This window comes from Perca fluviatilis, chromosome 21, assembly GCF_010015445.1.
Source record: "Perca fluviatilis chromosome 21, GENO_Pfluv_1.0, whole genome shotgun sequence".
Taxonomy (NCBI): Eukaryota; Metazoa; Chordata; class Actinopteri; order Perciformes; family Percidae; genus Perca; species Perca fluviatilis.
The window spans coordinates 12271998-12292455 of NC_053132.1; the positions used below are offsets into that span (position 1 = coordinate 12271998).

Sequence of the window (20458 nt, forward strand, 5' to 3'; positions counted from 1 at the left end):
TGTATACATATTACTCATAGGCCTAGATACAAATCAGAAAATACAGAAAACTAGGAATATTATAGGGATTTTTCGCTGAAGATGACCAGTGTGTGTGCGTGTGTGTGTGTGTGTGTGTGCGTGCGTGCGTGCGTGCGTGTGTGTGTGTGTGTGTGTGTGTGTGTGTGTGTGTGTGTGTGTGTGTGTGTGTTTAATCAATAGGCCACATTCTGAGGTTATAAGGAGTTTATAACTCTGCAATATTAATATACAGTTACTGCATCGTAGAACCAGACGCTCAAATAGACGTAACTGGCGATAAACGATATACAAACAAAAAAAGAGGATTTTTATTTTTTATTTTTGCTGTAGCATGTTCCTCCACAGAACAAATACGCAAATATAAAGTAAATAAATAAATAATAATGATAAGAAACATAGATCACATTCTTATTTTACATTTAAACGAGGGGATCAATGGAAAACAGTTGTAATGATCCAATTAATTACGGGCAAAATTAAAAGCAAGTGCAAAATCAATCTTTCACGGTGTCGAGGATGGAATCAAATTGATGCTCCATCTGTTCACGCCAGCAAAGATTTGTAGCCCGGGAGTATTTAGCTGCTCGCTGCTGGAGCACGTGGACACAGAGAGGACATCTAATATACAGTAGCAGTGTCAAGACATAATATGTTAGTTAGTGTTACAGGACTATCTGGAGGTGGAGGCTGCAGCTGAACTTCTGAAACCTCATCCTGTTCCATTCAAAGAAAGCACCTACTCATTTGCATGTATTTAAATTTGTAATGTATATTTTTGACACATTTAGTCAAATAAAGAGCCTGCAAAGATTATTATTATGCATTTAAGCATGCAGAACTCTATATATTTGTTGACATTATTCTCAGATTTTCAGAATGTGCAAATAGTCAAAAATCAACCTCGACGTCGCCACAAATTCATCCAAATCACCATAACTCTCTTGACAGAGCCCTCCCTTCAATCGAAAAGGATTAATATTCAACTTACAACCAGTGGTGTCAGCTCCCCTCTGCAGGGAAACTCAGATCGATTGGTGACGTTGGAATAACGCGAGACAACCAGCAGAGACTACACGGGAGGAGGAAAAAAAAACAACAACATAAATGACACCTCTCCAACCTCGAGAAATAAAAGTTCTTTACCAGCACACAGACGCCTCCATCATCCTCAGTTGCCTGAAAGTGTGAGCTGATGTTCGGCGGGTGGAGCTGCATGCTGGACCCTCGGTGCTGCTTCATTCTTACCTCCTCTCCTCCTCCTCCTCCTCCTCCCCTCCATGCCACCTCTCCTCTCTGCACAGGCCATTAGGAAGCGGGGCAAAAGATAAATTGCTCTCTGTCAATACATAACACCTCTCCTAATGGGTGCACCCGGCTCCAAAAACATTTTCCAAACTCTTGACATGCAATGGCATCGTCTTAAATACTGCAGTTGTGTGTCAGAGTGGAAATGAGTCAGTCATTATAGATTTACATTTTTTCAAAACAAGCCTTAAGAAACTGGTGCATTTGGGCTGGTTTGTGGCTCCAGTGGTCAGATGACTACAAGTATCACCATTTCATTATTAAAGGTAGAACTGCAAAAGAAGAGGTGATAATTGATTCAGCTTTTGTGTTGTCTAAATGGCTTTTTAGGAGCTCTCTGACCCCGTGTTGTAGCAGCTGAATGGAGCGGCCCCCCTCTTAAAAAAAGAGGGGTTACAAGGCCCATCTGAGCCGTCAAACACACCGCACCGCACGTGCTGTTCAAACACAAACCAAACAAATCGTCAACAATGGTTTGGATATATGTTTTAAAAAAAAAAAACGATATCAGCATTTTGTTTGACCCCCATTTCTCCTTCCCTCTGCTTAATTTCTGCACAGAGCTGATCAAATTGTGGGGAGCAGGAGGGCACGAGAGAGAAAACTGAGGGAGGGGGTGATGATGGTGGTGGTGAGGGTCTTATAGGGGGGAGAGGGAAAAAAAAGAATGTAGCTTTAAGGGAAATGTGCAGCCGGGTGTGAAATTACAGCCTATAGTGCTACATATTGTACCAGAAGCCCACTCCAAAAACAGTAACAAAAAGAGAAATCATCCCCTAACCTGACCAGGAGGCAGAGCGCGAGATGTGGCCGTCTGCCCCTAAGAGATGCCCCCCCCCGCCCCCTCCACACCAACCCCACCTACCACCCCCAACAAAAAAATCTGTCAAATATGTGGCGATAGCGCACGCATAAAGAAATAACAAGGAAAATTAGACAATCACCTGAAATTAATGTTTTTTACCCTGAAATTATATTATTATTATGATTTCATTATGGTTTTTATAATAATTCTTTTTTTCGTTGTCACTTCAGGCATGCAGAAATAACAAATTAAGTATTTGACATTCCGAGCAGCATACGATTTTAATTTATTAATTGTTGATATTTTTATTTGTAGGATTATTTTTTAAGTGTATTTGTGTATTATTTTAAACTCTTTGCTTTCATTGCTATTTTGATTCCCTTGTAAAACACTTTGTAACTTTGTTAAGGAAAAAGGTGCACAAATGATATTATTGCATATGTATTTATTCTAATGCAGCTATTTATCTGGTGAATTAAACGGTGATATAAACACGTAAGAATACGTTGAGATATTACAAATGTCTATGATAAACGATGCACTTTCACATGACTCCATCATGCATGGTTGAGTTTAACTTCCCATGATGAGATAACTTCATACTGCAGCTGTGGTCCAAGTCATATCTGCTGTTAAATTCTTTGCATCACCTTATATGGATCTATAGCGTATTGATTATTGTTTCAGAAGAATATTTTGGAGTTTTCAGTTTGATCACAAGCACTCAAATGCACCCCAAGTTTTACTTTTGGACTACTTTGACAGCGCCTTTAAATTTGAGAAACTATACAGCGCCATCTACAGAAGCTAAGCGACACTGCTGCGTGCAGATCAGTTTCACCTCCAACCACCACCACTGTTCCCAGTTTGGATCACTGCAATCATCACACCATCAGCTGAATGTAAAAAGGTCAATACATCTGCATTAACATATATTAGCGACTAGTTTTAACATCGTATAGCCTAAAGCAAGAAATAAAGCTGTAAACAAAGATTTAGGCCTAAACATAAAGACAGATGAGCAAACAAATGAAATAAAAAGATTAAATTCAAAGAAGGATCGAGCTAAATCCGGGTTGTGAGGGCACATAGATATGCCCTGTATATTTCCAGAGACAGGCTGTTAGTCCGTGTGATAAAGGGGGAAAAAATCAGAAAGATATACACAAATTAAAAAAAAATAATGATCTCTATTTCATTGATTCAAAACTTCCAGTTAGCGAGCATATGATTCACAGCTGTTATGTCTAATAAACTGATATTTCTAACTCCGAATCCATTCCTTATTTATCTCCCTCCCCTTCCTGTCGGTGTGTCAGACCCAGGGACCTCCTCATTTGGACCCCCGTTTTATTTATTTATTTATTTATTTTTTGCGTTGGCGAATCACAAAGTGTTGGCATCTATTGCCTTTGTCATCCATATAAGCAAAAGGGGGGTCTGCAGAGGAGGGGGGGGGGGTGAGGAGGGGAGGGTTGCAGCTTTTAGAACCACAGACACACAGAGAGGCTTCATTCCCAGCCCAAAGACCCAGCCTAACGCATCCAGCGCTGAAGAGAAACCCGATGTGTGTGTGCGCATGTTTTCTCCGCCGGTTTGACGCGTGAATCAAGGCCACCAGGATTGAGGAGATACCGGGCCCTGAACGCTGGACCTCAACGTTTCATTTTCAAGAAAGCTGCTCGCTGGCATGCTGTGAGAATTACCTCTGCTCACCCAAGGCTTTTGAAAAATACCGATAAACTAAACACAGGTCGTATTCCTGAAACAATCCTTCGGTCATGCTGCGCACCTGCCAGACCTCGGCTCCCGGACCGGACTGTTGAAGAAAAGACAGGCAACTTTTGGGGAAGAAGTTGCCATCAGATCGGTTGTTGAAGCAGGGGTGGAGGGGCAAACTAAGTCCCTCCATCGAGTAGAAGCACCTTTTTTTCTTCACATTTTCATCCTTGATAGGAAGGCGAAACGGCGACTTCAGTTGATTATCTGTCTTTCCTTTGCTATCCAATGGATATTCACTGCAAAGCAGACCCCTTCACCGCGATGCACCGTAAGTAGCTCAACCCTAGTTTCTCTGCAGCTTTTACACGTATGCGGATACAAAATAATAAGAATGTATAATTCCTGCATTTTACAAAGGCCTGCAGCAGAGAGCATAGCGAGTTGTATGTGCCAACAGCATTTTGGCGCATAAAAGCAGGCTAATAAACTGACATGCAGGCAAACATGAAAACATAAGGATCAGTGGAGTAAATTGTCTCCTCATATCTTATGTGTGCACATTTCAGCAACTATTCTGCTTCAAAATTATTTAGAAATATCATAAATGACAACAATACTTCTGTGCACAAAGTAACGATGTGCAGGAATTAAACTTGTCATAGTAAACAGAGAACATGAGTTGGTAGGCACTTTGTAATTTACACGTGTATCACCCTGCAGCTTCCCGCGCAGTGTGTGTGTGTGTGTGTGTGTGTGTGTGTGTGTGTGTGTGTGTGTGTGTGTGTGTGTGTGTGTGTGTGTGTGTGTGTGTGTGTGTGTGTGTGTGTGTGTGTGTGTGTGTGTGTGTGTGTGCCTAATAAGTCAAATACACATCTATTATTCAAATGATTCAAATAACATCTAGGTCTGTGAGTCCAACTTAAGTCCACATACAGTGCTTGTAATTTGGTGAATGTGTGTAAATAATTGATGACCTCTTTGTTTACTAAATAATATGTAATATGAGTAATCAAAGCTCGTTCAATTATTTAAAATTACCGTGCAGGGAAAATGAGGGAGCTTGTAACTTAATAGCCATAACATGAGCCGTGGAGCTGCTAAGAAAACACGAGGTCTGTGTTTTGACTGTGACAAACTTTAAAGTAGCCTAGTCTAACAAATTAATATATTTTTTTAATTGTTTTCAGAATTTAAATAGCAGTTATGACACAGACCGACATATTTATGGGTCAAGGCAGGTTGGATTTATTGTAATAAGCTGCAAAATAACAGTGTGACAGATGAAAAATCATGTGTTCAGCACTTAAACCTTGTGTTTTATTTTATATATATATATAAAAAAAAATATAGGCCTACAATAAAGACATTATTGTTGCCTAATTAATCGTGATTTAAAAAAGTTAAAGAGACAATTGATTTAAACAGAAAGGGAGGGACAAATACAGACCAACAAGCATGGACAAAAACGTAGTCATAAATAAGACATTTTTAGCTGCAATATCCATTTTTGTTTCATTAAAAGAATATGTAGCCTATATTCATTATGGAAACTTGGTTTACAGTGTTGTAATTATCTACTCTTTGCTTTCTCCTAAATCACCAAAATATCCAAATCCTCTTTTACCCATTCATTATTTGGAATAATAACTAAATATTATTATTTGGTCATATATTATTGTTTGGTCATTGTGCTGTATTTATAAAACAACAGAAAATGAAGGCGCACCCATGATGGCAGTAAACAACTTTCTGATTCCATGCAATTAAAAAATAATAATATAGGCTATATGTTTTATATGAACAGGTTATTTTCAGACAGGAATGTTTACGTGTAGCATTTCATCCTTTAAGGCTCCTTCATAATATCACGAATGCATGTAAATTCACCTGCTCCATAGGAACAAGTAAAGGGAACTGCCCTTGTGTTATTTAAGATACTCATACGTCATTTCTGTCTCCACTATAGCTATTTAATTGCAAAGCAAACTCACCTGCGCCTTCCTCTCCATTTACGACTTTATGTAATGTTACGGTTGTGTGTGTGCTGCTGTTGTATCCCACGTAGGGCACGGAGGTGTGAACCAGCTCGGCGGGGTGTTTGTGAACGGCAGACCCCTCCCGGACGTGGTCAGGCAGCGCATAGTGGAGCTGGCCCACCAGGGCGTCCGGCCCTGCGACATCTCCAGACAGCTGAGAGTCAGCCACGGCTGCGTCAGCAAGATCCTGGGCAGGTGGGTGAACACTCTCCGGACAAGCCCTGCAGCCAGGTACACTCTGCTGGGTGCGACGAGGTGGATGAATATATGCACGATGTATATACAGTGGTGGAGGTGGAGGAGAGAGCTCAACCTACAAAACTCAGCTACGTTTTTAATTTCTTAAATAGGTTAAATTCTATTTTTAGTCGTCCTAAATTATAGATAAATAGCCTAATATTTTGAAGCTTACTAGAGTTCAGGTGGGCTTCTCCTCCATTTTTATATGTATATTGGTGTGTGTTGAAAGGATGCAATAGGGATTTTACGAAATGAAATCCTTGCCGTGCATTTATGCATGCGTTAATGCGTTTTTCTTGGTTTTTTTTTTAAAGCAAATATGTATGTTTTGAGACATCATGATATTGCAAAACGACTATTAGACTCATAAAACCTTCAAGTTTGATGTTCTGCTGAAAAGCTGAACTTTTGGAAACTTTCTTGTTAAAAAAGTAGTTCTCAGAAACAATTACTCCCAATGCTTGTAACATATCATTGCGTTTAAAGTGAATTTAGGCAGAACTACGTCTTCAATATTGCAAGCTATCATTGGAGAATACTGTTGTTATTATTGCAGATATTACGAGACTGGCAGCATCAAACCAGGGGTGATTGGTGGCTCGAAACCTAAAGTGGCCACGCCAAAGGTGGTGGACAAAATCGCAGACTACAAGAGACAAAACCCAACCATGTTTGCTTGGGAGATCAGAGACAGACTGCTGGCAGAGGGCGTCTGCGACAACGACACTGTCCCCAGCGTATCATCCATTAACAGGTAGGACATACTAATTAAAATATATCCGAAAGAAATAGATGCAAAATTAGAATTTTCAGTTGTTTTTTTCCTTTTGTAAATTTAGTTAGTTTAAACACCGGGCTGCGGGATGTAAACGCTTGTTTACTAATGTATTCACTAATGGATAAATCATGTATCACAGTGTATCTGTGCTAAGCGCACCACCCTCAGCACAATATTGTTAGACCAACTTTGAGCTCCCCGGCATGCCGAGGCTGCCTGCGGTCTCAGAGGTGCAATTCAATCTTTCAGACCAAACTCCCTCAACAATCAGCAGTACATCCAAGACTGAGTGAATCTGTCGAGATGAAAACCGATCAATATTCGGTGACCAGATCCCGTGGCGCTATAAAGCAGGCCAATTTTCTTTAGCACATCTAATGTGTTGGAGTTGCTGCACAGACAGAGAGAGTGAGAGTGAGAGAGAGAGAGAGAGAGAGAGAGAGAGATAGAGAGAGACCAACACGCGTGGCCTTCCTGCAGGATTTTAATTTTTTGAAGAAAACGGAATTAAGGGGAAACATATTGGCTGTCATTTAAAAACAAATATTGCATCACGTGAAAATAAGGTGATAAATAAAAAATAAAAACACATTGTAGCAAAAGCAAAAAACACTTCCTGTTCATAAATAAGGCTCCTGATTTAAATCCTAGCATTACAATTCGAGCTGATCTGTTGCTGTAGCTTATTATTATTGACGTAACATTATGGCAATGCATAAAAGTGCAGCATCAATTTTGCCTTGATTGTGGCTTTAAAACGTGACTATGACAAATGATCTGGTAAAATACCCATATTTAACATTTCAAGAATCATTATGTATGCCACAAATCTTCAGTTTCCTTGAAGAAATTCTTTCACACCACCATAGTTCTAGAGTGGCAGATACAGGAGGACCCAGGACACCCCACCCTCAACCCTTCTCACCCCCACCAGAGATCCCTGGTGATGAACTTTGGTTAAGAGGCACTGTTCCATAGAGCCAGCGTCAGCATTACATTTTAATGAGCTGATGGGAGAGCATGGACAGCTCCACACAAGACATCTTTTAAATAGAGAAAAGGCTGAAGAAAATTCATTTCATGCTTCGTGGCTGCTTAAAAAGCCCCATTTAAGGAGGCTCAGACACATGTATGTGATAAATTCAAAATGTACATTAATATCATTAAAATAGCTCTATAAAGTTTTTTCTATTCCAATTAAAGCTTTCTATTTTGGACCCGAGGGGGGGTGGGGGGCTTTATGTGTCTTTGTTTATGTGGGAAATTAAATTGTGAATACAAAGAACTGTAATTCTATCAGCCAAATATGAGAGCTACTTTGAATTTCTATTAAGGCTTAATGCTGAATATTTTCTTCTTTTCTTCTTTTTTCGAAGCAGAAGATTTCAATGACTTGCTCTGTGCCCCACACACACACACACACACACACACACACACACACACACACACACACACACACACATATGAAACACATTTGTTTTGATTTAGCTAGAGGTTAATATTTCAAGACATTTCAATGAATTTCTGAAGGAGCAGAATGCAAAAAGAAATCTATGAAAACATCCTTAGTGCTTAAATCACTACAGTAGACTTTGCTCCAGATCATCTAATGCTACTTCAAGTTGTCTGAAAATCCCTAGAAAAAGCATCTTAAAATGTCACAGACAAGTTTTCACCTCAGGTGTTAAAACAGGGGTTTCCCCAGTTAAGAAAATTCAGAAGAAAAAGAAAATGAAAGACTGGAGCCAAAGTCTTTTCCACTTGAGTGATTCAGTCGTGGGTTTCTGTGGCAGACAGTCTGACCTCAGGACTGTTGACAAAAGAGGATGCTCTATTTAAACACCTTTCGCCTGCATGCATTATTAAATGCTACACAGATAGTGTTGTACTACGAGTCAGGGCCACCACAACCAACAAGTAACGCTACCCTGTTGGTAGACATTCAAAAACAAAACAAAAAGGTCCTCAATGGCGCTCGATATTATTGATTCAGAAGGAAAGCAATTTTAATATTTCTTCAGGGGATTTTCAGCAACAGCCAGGTCATTAATTCATTCTCCCAAATTGCTTATTCAATATCAAGAACATGGATACCAAATAAAGTCTTTGAATTTATGTAGCACACACAAGTCAAGGGGTCGAATAACTGTTATGGGGAGAAGTGAAAAAAATTAAAACGTCAATATGCGCTCTCTGGAAAAGCTTGTTGTTAGGTAGCTTTGCCTCCAAGGGGAGTTTTCTTTCTTTTCTTTTTTTATTTGTGACAGTGTTGGATTTATTCCTCTGAAACCTTCTGGCACCTACAGTAACATCAATATCCAAATCAGCTGTTGCATTTCTGGATAATGTGAAGAAAATATAACAGGAGTATTTCAGTTCAAAATTATTATCTGTGCAGCTTTATCTGAGCGGGTGAATATTTCCATTCTGAAATTAAACATGCAAAGGAATTAGGAATTCAATCTGAATTGTGCAAAGAAATGAACCCTTAAAGGCTCCATAGTCCTTGCCCAACCTTTTCTCTTTGTGCTTTAACATATCTCACGTGGCATACATGATAAATAGTCTTAAAGTTTACAAATTATTGTGACAGCTCCCATTCTCCCCAAGTGCCATTCAGATTAAAGGAATCTAATGCTGGCGTAAGCTTGTGCAAGGCAATAAGGAACTATTGCTTTCCTGTCACATATAATTTATAGCTTTCTATTTGCATCTGTTTGCCTGTGTGACTAATCCCCAACTTTTTCTCCCAAAGCCCCGATCAATACAACCTCATCCGCATTGGCACATGGGGGCCGCTGGTTCTACAGAGATGTTTGATCTGGGAACCAAAGGGCTACTATAGGGGTGCGTTCAGCCCCAGTGAAACCCTCTCCACAGTGGGGGAGAGGGAGCGAGGGGGGAGAGAGCTGATTAGTGTGGGCCAGGTAGAGTCAGTGAAGCTGATCATTGAGGTGAATTGATGTGATTTCATGCTTTGTTTGCAAGATCACTCAGACCAAAAGTGCAATGAAGACTTTTCTCCAGCCCTCACCTTTAAGGTAGAACCACTGATCCCTTCTTGCGTATGAGTTACGTTTGATATCTTAATCACACAATATCTCCATAGTAGCTGCTGTGACGGGCAGTTTGGAAATCTCCATGCAGGAAAGTCGGTTATAGAAAATCAGCAGTGACATCTGCTCTTCCCTTTGTTCCCCAGGATCATCCGTACAAAAGTCCAGCAGCCTTTCCATCCATCTCCTGATGGGTCATCCCTGACACCAGGCCATACTATAGGTAATACTGCAGCTCACAGCATCAGCTTCAGCAGGGGCATCATTTAGCATCACAGCACATACTGTACTGTAACATGCATGTATTCATTTTTTGTGTCATTTTTTCCCAGTACCAAGCACAGCCTCTCCGCCTGTAACCAGCGCCTCCAACGACCCTGCAGGATCCTACTCCATCAATGGGATTCTGGGTATTCCACGATCCAACGGTGAAAAGAGGAAAAGAGATGAAGGTAAGAGAATTTTTCTTTCTTGAGGAGAGAGAAAAAAAACATAATCTCAGCTCAGGAGGAGCATGCAGAAAATATATAGAATCCTACAAAAAAAAGCTACAAAATTGAATAGATTTCTGTGCAGCGTTATGCTATAAAACCCACTTTGCTGAACTTGCAATTACAGTATTAAAACCTGCTTCAGTTCCAGTAGATGACCCTTATAAAACACCTACGTCTGAACTCTGTTACACCGCTGTGTCAATCTGCCAAGGAGTCTTTTGATTTGAAGACACGACCTCCGCTGTTGTCTCCTGCAATTAATCTTTATGGAAGTGATTAAAGGGCTTTAGATAATTACATGTCAAGATGATGTAGCCAACCACCCAGGTCAGTCAAGAAAGCCGCTGTAGCTCTGTGGAGGGCTTTTTTTTTCTCCCTTTAACAAAAGTGGCTCCACTTCTGCTGCTGAAGTAGTAGGTTAGTGGATATAAGGGGGCTTGAGGCAATATAGATTACTGGTTCTGTAAGCAATAGGCTTCCTTAATGTCACTACATAAGTCTGATGAGAATAGCTAAACAGATGCACTCATGGTACAAAGCATGTATGGGTATATGGAGGGATGATGTGGCTGCTGAAAAGGGGCAGTTATCTCAAACAGGGTGGGGAATAAGTGCCTTATTTCTGCAGTGCTCTGGAATGAGAGCTAATCAGAGCACGGCAGCAGTTTACATAGCGTCTTCTTTGTTATGGCGTTTGTTGAGAAGCATGGGGGTTTGTGGGATATTGAGTGGAATTGATGTTTTATGTGTGTGCAGGGAGGGAGGGATGACTAATGACCTGTCAGAGGTACATTTCCTGGCAAAGATATAAAAACCAGCATGACGTGGACATGGCAAATGACATAATCAAGTCTTTCCCTGTAAGAGATGCAATCGCGGAGGCATAATGCAAACGTCTGGTATTTTCAAGGGTTCATTTTCTGTCGTTCGAGGACCTCTCATATTAGCCAGGGTGTAATGTCTAGTCCCTGAATGATAGAATGCACACATTTCTATGCAGATTGCTACTGAAGGGCAAAGAGGTATTAAAGGGCATGGAGAGGAATAAGGTATGTGTGTGTGTGAGGAGGAGAGCTGGCCTGTTTTGTGGAGGTCTTCCAGGTGACAGCGCCATGTTTCTATGGCTATTCAGTCTCAAATGATTCCCCTGATGTGCTGCCATTTCTGTGATTTAGGTGCTCGGCCGGCATTACGGTGAAAGAGAAGAAAGCTATGTGTGCGCGTGTGTGTGAGGATGTGTGTGCTTTTGTGTGTGTGTGTGTGTGTGTGTGTGTGTGTGTTTGCATCAGGGTAGGACTTGTACTCAGGGTGACGGAGGGAGCTGTGGTTCTTATATACTCTCTCAACGGCCAGCTGGTGCCTACCTGGAACCACAGGGTCAGGGATACTTTATCTTTCCAAAACATAAACCCCAGGCCTTGGCCGCACACACACGGTTGCAAAAGCAATGTCTCGCCTCGAGCCACAGTTTGTGAGAATAGTATATTACATACGATGTTACCCTGTAGACACTATTGTCCTGTTGCGGTCTTCTCTTAAAGTGCACCTTACCTCCCCCCCCCGAAATAAACAAATTAATTTCAAGATTTTGCAGCTGGTAGGGTAAAGTGTGCTTTAAAAAAAGGGGCATTGCTGTTATTCAGGACACTTAGATTATGTCCGCAGTATTTTGGATGTGAGGTTGTTGCAACCATGAGTAACTTCAATTTTGGTGGACATTTTGGGATGCATTTTTAAAAGAAAATCATCACAGATGCCATATTTTGCCATAATTGCCATCAACTGTTTTAAGGGTTCGTCTTTATTTGCTTCCATTCATGCATTTTTTGTAACATTTACATTGAAAACCCATCACATTCAGTCACTTTTTAAGAAATATGTCTGGAAATGATCAAATGCTATAACCTTTAGCCTACTGGTTAGTCTTTTTTTCTAACCAAGCAAGCCAATTGATTTCCAAGAATCTACAGACAAACCTTAGTATTGGGAAAATCCTGGCTCGGAAATCAAACAAATAGAAGTGAGAAGCATGTGTGTGTTGCCATTGAGGTGTTTTATAGTCATTTAGGTTAAAGCAGTGTTTTTTTTAAAGTGTTCATATTATGCTCATGTTCAGGTTCATAATTGTATTTATAGGTTATATCAGAATAGGTTTACATGGTTTAATTTCTTTTAAAACACCATATTTTTGTTGTACTGAACATTGCTGCAGCTCCTCTTTTTACCCTGTGTGTTGAGCTCTCTGTTTTAGCTACAGAGTGAGGCATCACACTTCTATTCCATCTTTGTTGGTAGTCGGACATGCTCAGTAGCTAGGTAAGGACTACTAGCCAGTCAGAAGCAGAGTATGAGGGCGTGCCACGCTAGCAGCTAGGCGAGCATTATAACTTGTGTTGCAAAGTGACGCACGTTCGACACAGAAGTAAAGGCTGGACTACAATAGAGCTGTTTGGAGCAGTTTGTGAACAGGGTTTTCTGTTGGAGATGGTAAGTGCCTTTGGGGTGGACTTTGGGCTTTTTCACTTTGTAAACCTATAACGTGCACAAAAAAAGATATATAACACAATAAAGGAAAGGGAAAAAGCCAAAAAGCATAATATGAGCACTTTAAGTCGAGGTCTGTGTTTCAGCGTTGCCTTGTTTGCTATTCAGACGTATTTTGCTTCCCTCAGTAGGCAGTAGTCTATAGTCAGTTAATGCTTGGATTAAATTTCCTCACAGCACAGTAGCTTGCCTGAGCCCTATTTAACTTGGTAAGCCCCATAATGATTGTGGCACAAACAGTCATTATCAAGGGTTGAAAACATGAAAAAAATGAGCAAAGGAAAGGAGGGGAAGGGTTACAGAAGGGAGAGCAGTGTGCTGAAATGGATTGGCTGTATAGCCCAGAGTATTTGTTTTAGGCAGTAGTTGTGGCTCTCTGCCAAGCAGGCAGACAGCTCCTAAGTTTCCAAGTCAGCAGTGCCCTTAAAAAAAGGCCTCCCATTACAGGAGGGATGTAGCGATAATGTAGTGTGACACACGTTATGTACACTGGGTCTCGGCAAGAGGAGCTTCAGGGACACAGGTGTCATAAGACCCATTAATCTGCTATTGTCACGTGTTATTGCAAATTAAAAGTAGCATGTTACACTTGGCAGCCATTGTTGCAGACGGACAGAGTTGGGGAGAGCGAGAGAGAGAGAGACCCCTGGAGATGGTGTCTTTGGTGACCAAGGCTGTCCGTACCTTTTACAAAGTGACATATATTAGAATTTGCAATTCTGCAGAGAAAAGCTATTACCTCACAGATTAACATCCAAGTACCTCACATCCCAACTCCTCCACCCCCACTGCTTCTGACACTGAAAAGACAAAGGAGAAGCTGCTTCTCTCAGGGTCAAATAAAAATCTGCCATACAGTGTCTAATGTTAAAGTACAACTCTGCTTTCATGGATGTTTTTGTTCACCTTCTTGTTATTAGTGAGCGTTTGAGTGAGCTGAATTGACCCGAGCAGACAGCTTGGAGGTCTGTTGAGAACATGCAGCGTCCGTGAATTGTGTCCGGTTTTTAAAGTCCTTTCAGAGCGGATTGCACAATCAGACCTGTAGATGATTCTTAATTTCAGCCATTCTGGTCGCTTTCTTGCTTTGTGTCGGGCTTTCTTCTTGATTTATGAGAGAAATACAGAGAGAGAAATTTCATGATAAGATGATCATCATATATTTCAAAAGCCAACAACAATAGCCAGTGGCAGTCAGAATGGATGTGATTCTGTGCTTCAGTAGCTGTTGAATTAATTATTTCTCATCTCTGAGCGTCATGAGGACTGAACCGATGTGTGTGGATGGAGATGAGTGATGGAGCGGGCCGCCGTCACACCCTGCTTTGTGTATCAGCATCTGTTATAGGGGGAGAGGAAGAATCAACACAGGAACTCAGAGCGCAGCAAAATGTCAGCATCTATGTGCAACCTCCAAATTAGATTAATAAAGCCTTTAAAAGCTTAGGAACATCAACACACTGATGGCCGTCAGTAAGCAATGTTCCGAAATCTGAGTATTATGCGGGATCAGACGCTGCAAATAAGAAATATCTTAATTAGTTTTAATTCATTGTTTGGCCTATTAAATGTCAGAAAATGCGACTACTCCTTCTAATTTCTTTTTTTTGTTTGACCAACACCCACAAACTGTCAAAAATTTTAATTTACAATTAAATACAACCGAAAAAGCAGCAAATTCTGACATTTAACAAGCTGCAAACAGAGAATGTTTGGGCATTTTTCAATTGATCGATTATCAAAAATGTTGTTGGTTATTTTTCATCAATTTACCATCCAATCCCTTTCAATACTAATCACAGATCTTTGGTGATGCAGAACAAACGTATCACAGTATTTCATTTATGTTTACATAATCAAAACATTTAATTAGACAAAACAAAATGCAGCTGAGTTCATCCAATTTGTTTTAATTTGATTTCATTTAACCGAGAATTGAATCAGGCGGGAAATTATAGCGGTGTATTATTGTGACATACATAACAATGTGTTAAGGGAACAAGAGTGTATGTATGTTGACATGTTATTTAAACAAGGAGCAGACTGAGATGGGGGGGGGGGGTGTAAGCTCATTCATCTGAGGGGGGCTTTCATGACCTCAAGGTGCCAGCTCACCTCCCCGTGGCTCAACAGGAATTTAGAAACTATTTTTATAGCATGAAAAACTTACATTTTTATTCTGAAATCATTCTGTTCCTCTATTAAAGTCAGACTATTATTAAAGCTATACTATCCATACTCAACCTGCTCTTCAATCATGATAAATATTCTGTTTTTGTTTGGCGGGCAGTCACTCAGACTCCAAGTCCCAGCATTGCTTTGGCTAAAGCCTCCTGCTAGGGGTTGCGACCTCTGGGTGCCAAACCCGCAGAGAGGAGTCTGCTTTATAGAGCCGGTTATCTGATCTGATAGAGGCTGCTCCCTCGTTACCAGAGTGTTAATACAGACCGATGTCAAGATGAATACACTCAGCTCCAGCGATGATCAATAAACGACCATGGAGCGGGACAAGCATGTAACACACCGACAAAGCCACTGTGGTCAAAGATTAGTATCACTGCCGCTGCATAATGGGCAGAATTGGAAATGTCCAAATGATGACTCTGACTTCTTGTGGTGACGAGAAGTGCTTATAGATACCTAACAGCACCTGAAAACTTTTTCAAATTGTAAATATTTCTATTTAACATTTATTTGTGACTGAAAAAGCAAAAATCAAAGTGACAGTTGGGAAAAAAAACATAATTAGGTACAAATTAATAAGAATGTAATGCCCAAAAACAACTAATCTGCTTCATCAGGTCTGTTGTTTATTATTGAATTCTGATTTGTGTATGAAAATACCATAGCAACAGGTTTTTCTGCCAAGTTCAGGCAGAATCATCAGAGTCATGAAATAACCAGTATTCTTCTGAATATGCAAAAAAAAAAAAAACATTGTTCTTTATGTCTTATTGTAAGAAAATGAACAAGTCCTTCAAATTGAAGGAAAAAGTAAGCTGTTTGTAACTAGATAGAAGCGTTTTCGGAAGATAAATGGGGAAGGAAGGAAAAGAAAAGAGCATGGTTTGGGTTAAATTGAGTACAGATTAAGGTTACGATGGTGGTTACGGTTGAAAGACACAAACGTTGACTGTCGGTAGAAAACGGAAACAGTTGACTCGTTTTGTTGACACTACGTGACTCTATAATAACATCACTACTTCCTCCTTTGCTCTCTGTCAAAAGAGAGTTGCGTTCTTTGGGCGACTGATGCTATGGCTTTCTTTGGAGGAAGTTTCAAAAATGATTAATGATAATTCACTTGATTTACGCTTGACGTAGCGTACGGCAACATAAACTTTCTAATTGTCACCGCAATCATCGTCATTACCAAAACACACGTCGTTGCTGATTTGTCAGCTGGGAGTAAGTAGCTGGGAGGGAAGATAGGACTGTCCTCAGTCTGAGTGGGAGGAAGTGTGTAGCTTGACCCAGGATGGTTTGTCTTGTGTGTGGGAAGTGTATTCCACAGTGGTGAATGACAAATATGGTGGTGGGGGGGGGGGTATCAGGTGTTGTGGCTTGGGCCGGCTGATGGAAAGTAATTAATGACTCTACTTGCTTTGGTAGCAAAGAGAACAATTGAGTTTCATAAAGTGGCAAGCAGCAGCTATAGTCGGTGAGGGCCTGAAAAAACATGCTGAATATTCACCTGAATGGACCAAATGTTTTTTTTTTATTTAAAGCAATTGTATTAACCTCTTCAAGGAATAGTTTAACCTATTTGCTTTCTTCCCAAGAGTTGGATGAGTCATTTCTGTGAATTAAATATGAAGCTACATTCAGGAGACGGTTAGTTTAGCTTAGCTTAGCATAAACTAGAAGCTGGGGGGGAAAGTGAGCTTCAGGAGGTGCTGGAAGGAATATGTTTTACCTTTGCAGAGAGCCAGGCTAGCTGTCTCACCCTGTTTCCAGTCTTAATGCTAAGCTAAGCTAAGCATCTCCTGACCGTCGCTTCATAGCTGACAAACATGAGTGGTATTGATCTTCTCATCAAACGCTCGCCAAAAAAAAGTGAATAGGTTTATCTCCCTTTTGACATTCTAATGCACCCACCAGTGTCCATTTTATGAAGAATAAAAACCTGTTTAAGCTAGATGACAAAGTTTTGAGATAATATGGTGGATTTAAAAAAAGTTAAGGAGCAACCAGCTCCGACAAAATGTAATAGTTAATTGGTTTTCACTGGAGAGTGACATACTTTCATACAGTGTGGACAATGTTTGGTTTTCAACCCCCATATATATGGAGACATAAGAGGAAATGTTGAGGTAAAATCAAGCGTTTCACAAGATTAACGACACTACAGATGATACTGTTGAGGGGTAAATGATTGTGATGCACGATCCAACTTTTCTCTCCCAATTCTGATACCTCAACTCAGTGTATCTCTCGACAGCAGACCAGTGATCTCTTTTTCCCATATTTAAGACATGTTTACCTCACCTATATTACCTTTATACCCTTATGTAATGAGGACAGGAATTACTGTGCCACTAAAAATGGATTCGGCAGCTCGCTATGACTGAATGAAATGATAGCAAAAGCCTTTGATTTTTATAATGAAATCTGTCACATCACGGCCAAAACCCAGTCGACCTAATGAGATCAGTATCGGCACTGATAACGATCCAACATACTGGATCACATCGGTGCATCGCTTGTAAATAAGTCCTACATTCATCTATGCAGTGAAAATAGAATAGTTAACAAGATATTGTTAGCAAACTCATGATATTTATTGCTTGACATTTTCGCAGCCATCAGCACAATTCCAGGTTACACACACTCACACATGCTCAGACACACACACGCACGCGCACACACACACACACACACACACACACACACACACACACACACACACACTCTCTCTCTTTTATAGCTCAGAGTCGGGTTCATCCTCTGGCCTCTGCCGGTAAAAAAAAGGTCAAGCAGCAGAATAGAATGGCAATAACCCTCCCAAATGGTACTATCACACAGACATGATTGATCAATTGAATTCCATGGCAGAGAAAAATGTGGGATTAAGTAGAGTATTATACGCACAATGAGTTGAGGCATGATGTTCATTTCAAGTTCATTTCAGCTCCCTCTTGCCACCAGATCAGGCAATCAATAGGGGCCTTGCATATCATATATCACCACTCTCCCACTGAGGGGAGAACATAATCTGCCGCAAATTTAGAATGACAGATTTGTAAGGGAGCTGAAGCTTTCTGGATCCAGGGAGGAGACACAGCCACTGCAGCCAGGAGACGTGGGGAGGGTGATGGAGGGAGGAAAAAGGGAGAGGGAAGGAGGTATGGTAGGTTGGTCTGTAAAGGTTTTTAAGCGTCGCACACAAGTGACAACGGGAAAAGCTAAGGCATCCTTCTCCCAACTGCCGGGTAATCAGGTCAGAAGTCAGGAGAAAATTCCTGTGTTTGGAGAGCAGGGTGATTGAACCAGACTGTACGATTTTATTCAGCCTCTTGTCCTCCGCCGTCGTTTCCAAATGAAACCACCACACTCGCAGAAAATGAAAGCAGTATTGAATTGTGAAAGGGAAATTGTGTTGTAAAAAAAACTGCTCTTGATTTCAGCGAGCACCAAGAGGGTTTTGGGGAGGAAAGGAGGGGAAAAAACGCACTGTAATGGGCTAGCTGCTGCTTTCATTAGTATACATGCTTGCCACAACATGTATATATTTGCAAGTGATGGTAATCCATCAATTACTAGAGGGCTTTCAGATCATGATGGTGTTACTACTGTGTCAGGGTGGGTGGGGGGTGCAGGGATGTAGCCAGTGGCTCACTACAGCCATTAAGGAGTGGGAAAACCTGCACCCTTTCTGTCCTCCTCAGATCCCCCACAGTAGGTGGTGCAGAAAATACATGAGGAGAATATAAAGTGCATAGCTTGAAGTAAAGGCCAGCTTCCCGGGGTCAGTGTCTCGATTGTTGCTCTTTCTTCTTGTAGATGGTTCAGATGGTTCTGGCCCAAACAGTGATTCTCAGGGTAGTGTGGAGAGTTTACGGAAACACCTTAGGGCAGATGCCTTCACCCAGCAGCAGCTGGAAGCGCTGGACCGGGTCTTTGAACGCCCCTCGTACCCTGACGTCTTCCCCACATCGGAGCACATCAAACCTGAACAGGTTGGTAGCACTGCAACTCATCACTTCTGCTCTTTCTCCACATACTGTACAAGGAAATACACCCAAAGTGTGCATGCAATGTTGATTCAAGCTCAAAAAGAAAAACACCTTTGTCACAAATATTCCCAAACCTATACCCAGAAAGCTAATTAAACAAACGTCTGAAGTGTCCAAGCACTGGATTACAACCCAGCATGTATAATGCTGGAGGGATCACCAGGAAAACTCCCACACATTATTGATTTTGTGATGAAAAACACATTCCTTGTATCCCCTATAATTGAGAATAACAGTAAGGCAACATGAAATTAATCAATACCTAGATTTTTCCTCCATTTTTGCTGTGTTATTCAACGGCTGCTTCTTGCCTTTGTTGTTCATTTTCCATTTCAGTGTCATATTTTGATGTTTAATGACTGACGCAGTCGCGAAGGCGGCCTTTATTGTAACATGTATTCATGTAGTATTTCTGCTCCTTCCTTCTGATATGTGAGCCACACTGGCCATCCATCCTCATTTCAAAAATTAAGAGGCATTTGGGGACCAGCCACCCCCCACACCAAAACGACAGCAAGAAACCACCGCTTATTAAAAGCTCTGGGCTTATTACAATGGATAACCTTTATTTACTTTCATTATACTATTAAACAACAAGAGACTATTAATTTTTCCCACCGAACTACAAGTCGGACCCATAAAGCAAAAGCACTCGCCTAATTGAGTTCATTTTAATTTCTCTCCAATCGGAGCGAATTACGCAGGTGATAAATCAGTGGGACAGGCCTCACCTCCAGAAGAGGGCCTAATTTGCAGCTAATTACAAAACTGATTTCTACTGGAAGATCAATACCAAAACGAATTGGAAATGACTTGCAATCACAAAGAACGTCAGGGAGAGTATTAAAAGGCAGAGGGAAAAGGGTAACACTAAAAAAGAGGGCAAGTAAAGAAAAAAGAAAAAACGAGGCCAGGAACAGTCTAGAAAAATCAGGTTTAATTTAATGCAGTATTAATCAGAGCACTTTCCCTTTCATGGGTGCCTCACGTTTTTTTTTTTTGTGGCCCTATTAGCCAGTGTCTGGGTTCTGTAGCGAGGCATTAAAAACCCATTCTGGAGATGCAAAACTCAATGGATTCACCCCTCCCACACTTCTGCTAGCCATTTGGTCATCCCTTTCAGACCTATCTTTTCAGTTTTCCCCCTTCTGCCCTTTATCTGCATGATAAAACGTCTGTTTGGCGTCTGAAGCCTCCGAGAATAGAGGAAAACATCCGACA

The 20458-nt window shown here is 40.9% G+C and overlaps 1 protein-coding gene across 7 annotated transcripts in view; it reads left to right on the plus strand.

The window, feature by feature from the left end:
* Positions 1–3611: 3611 nt before the first annotated feature.
* Positions 3612–20458, plus strand: part of pax2b (paired box 2b) — a 30554-nt gene continuing 13707 nt past the window's right edge. For 2 of the 7 annotated variants that reach the window (XM_039789248.1, XM_039789245.1), the window contains exons 1-6: positions 3612–4181; positions 5907–6120; positions 6686–6883; positions 10110–10186; positions 10296–10415; positions 19005–19180. In XM_039789248.1, coding sequence (XP_039645182.1) covers positions 4139–4181; positions 5907–6120; positions 6686–6883; positions 10110–10186; positions 10296–10415; positions 19005–19180 — 828 coding nt within the window. In that variant the 5' untranslated portion in view covers positions 3612–4138. The remainder of the gene's footprint in view (positions 4182–5906; positions 6121–6685; positions 6884–10109; positions 10187–10295; positions 10416–19004; positions 19181–20458) is intronic. The other 5 variants (XM_039789251.1, XM_039789247.1, XM_039789250.1 and 2 more) reach the window with 3 other exon arrangements.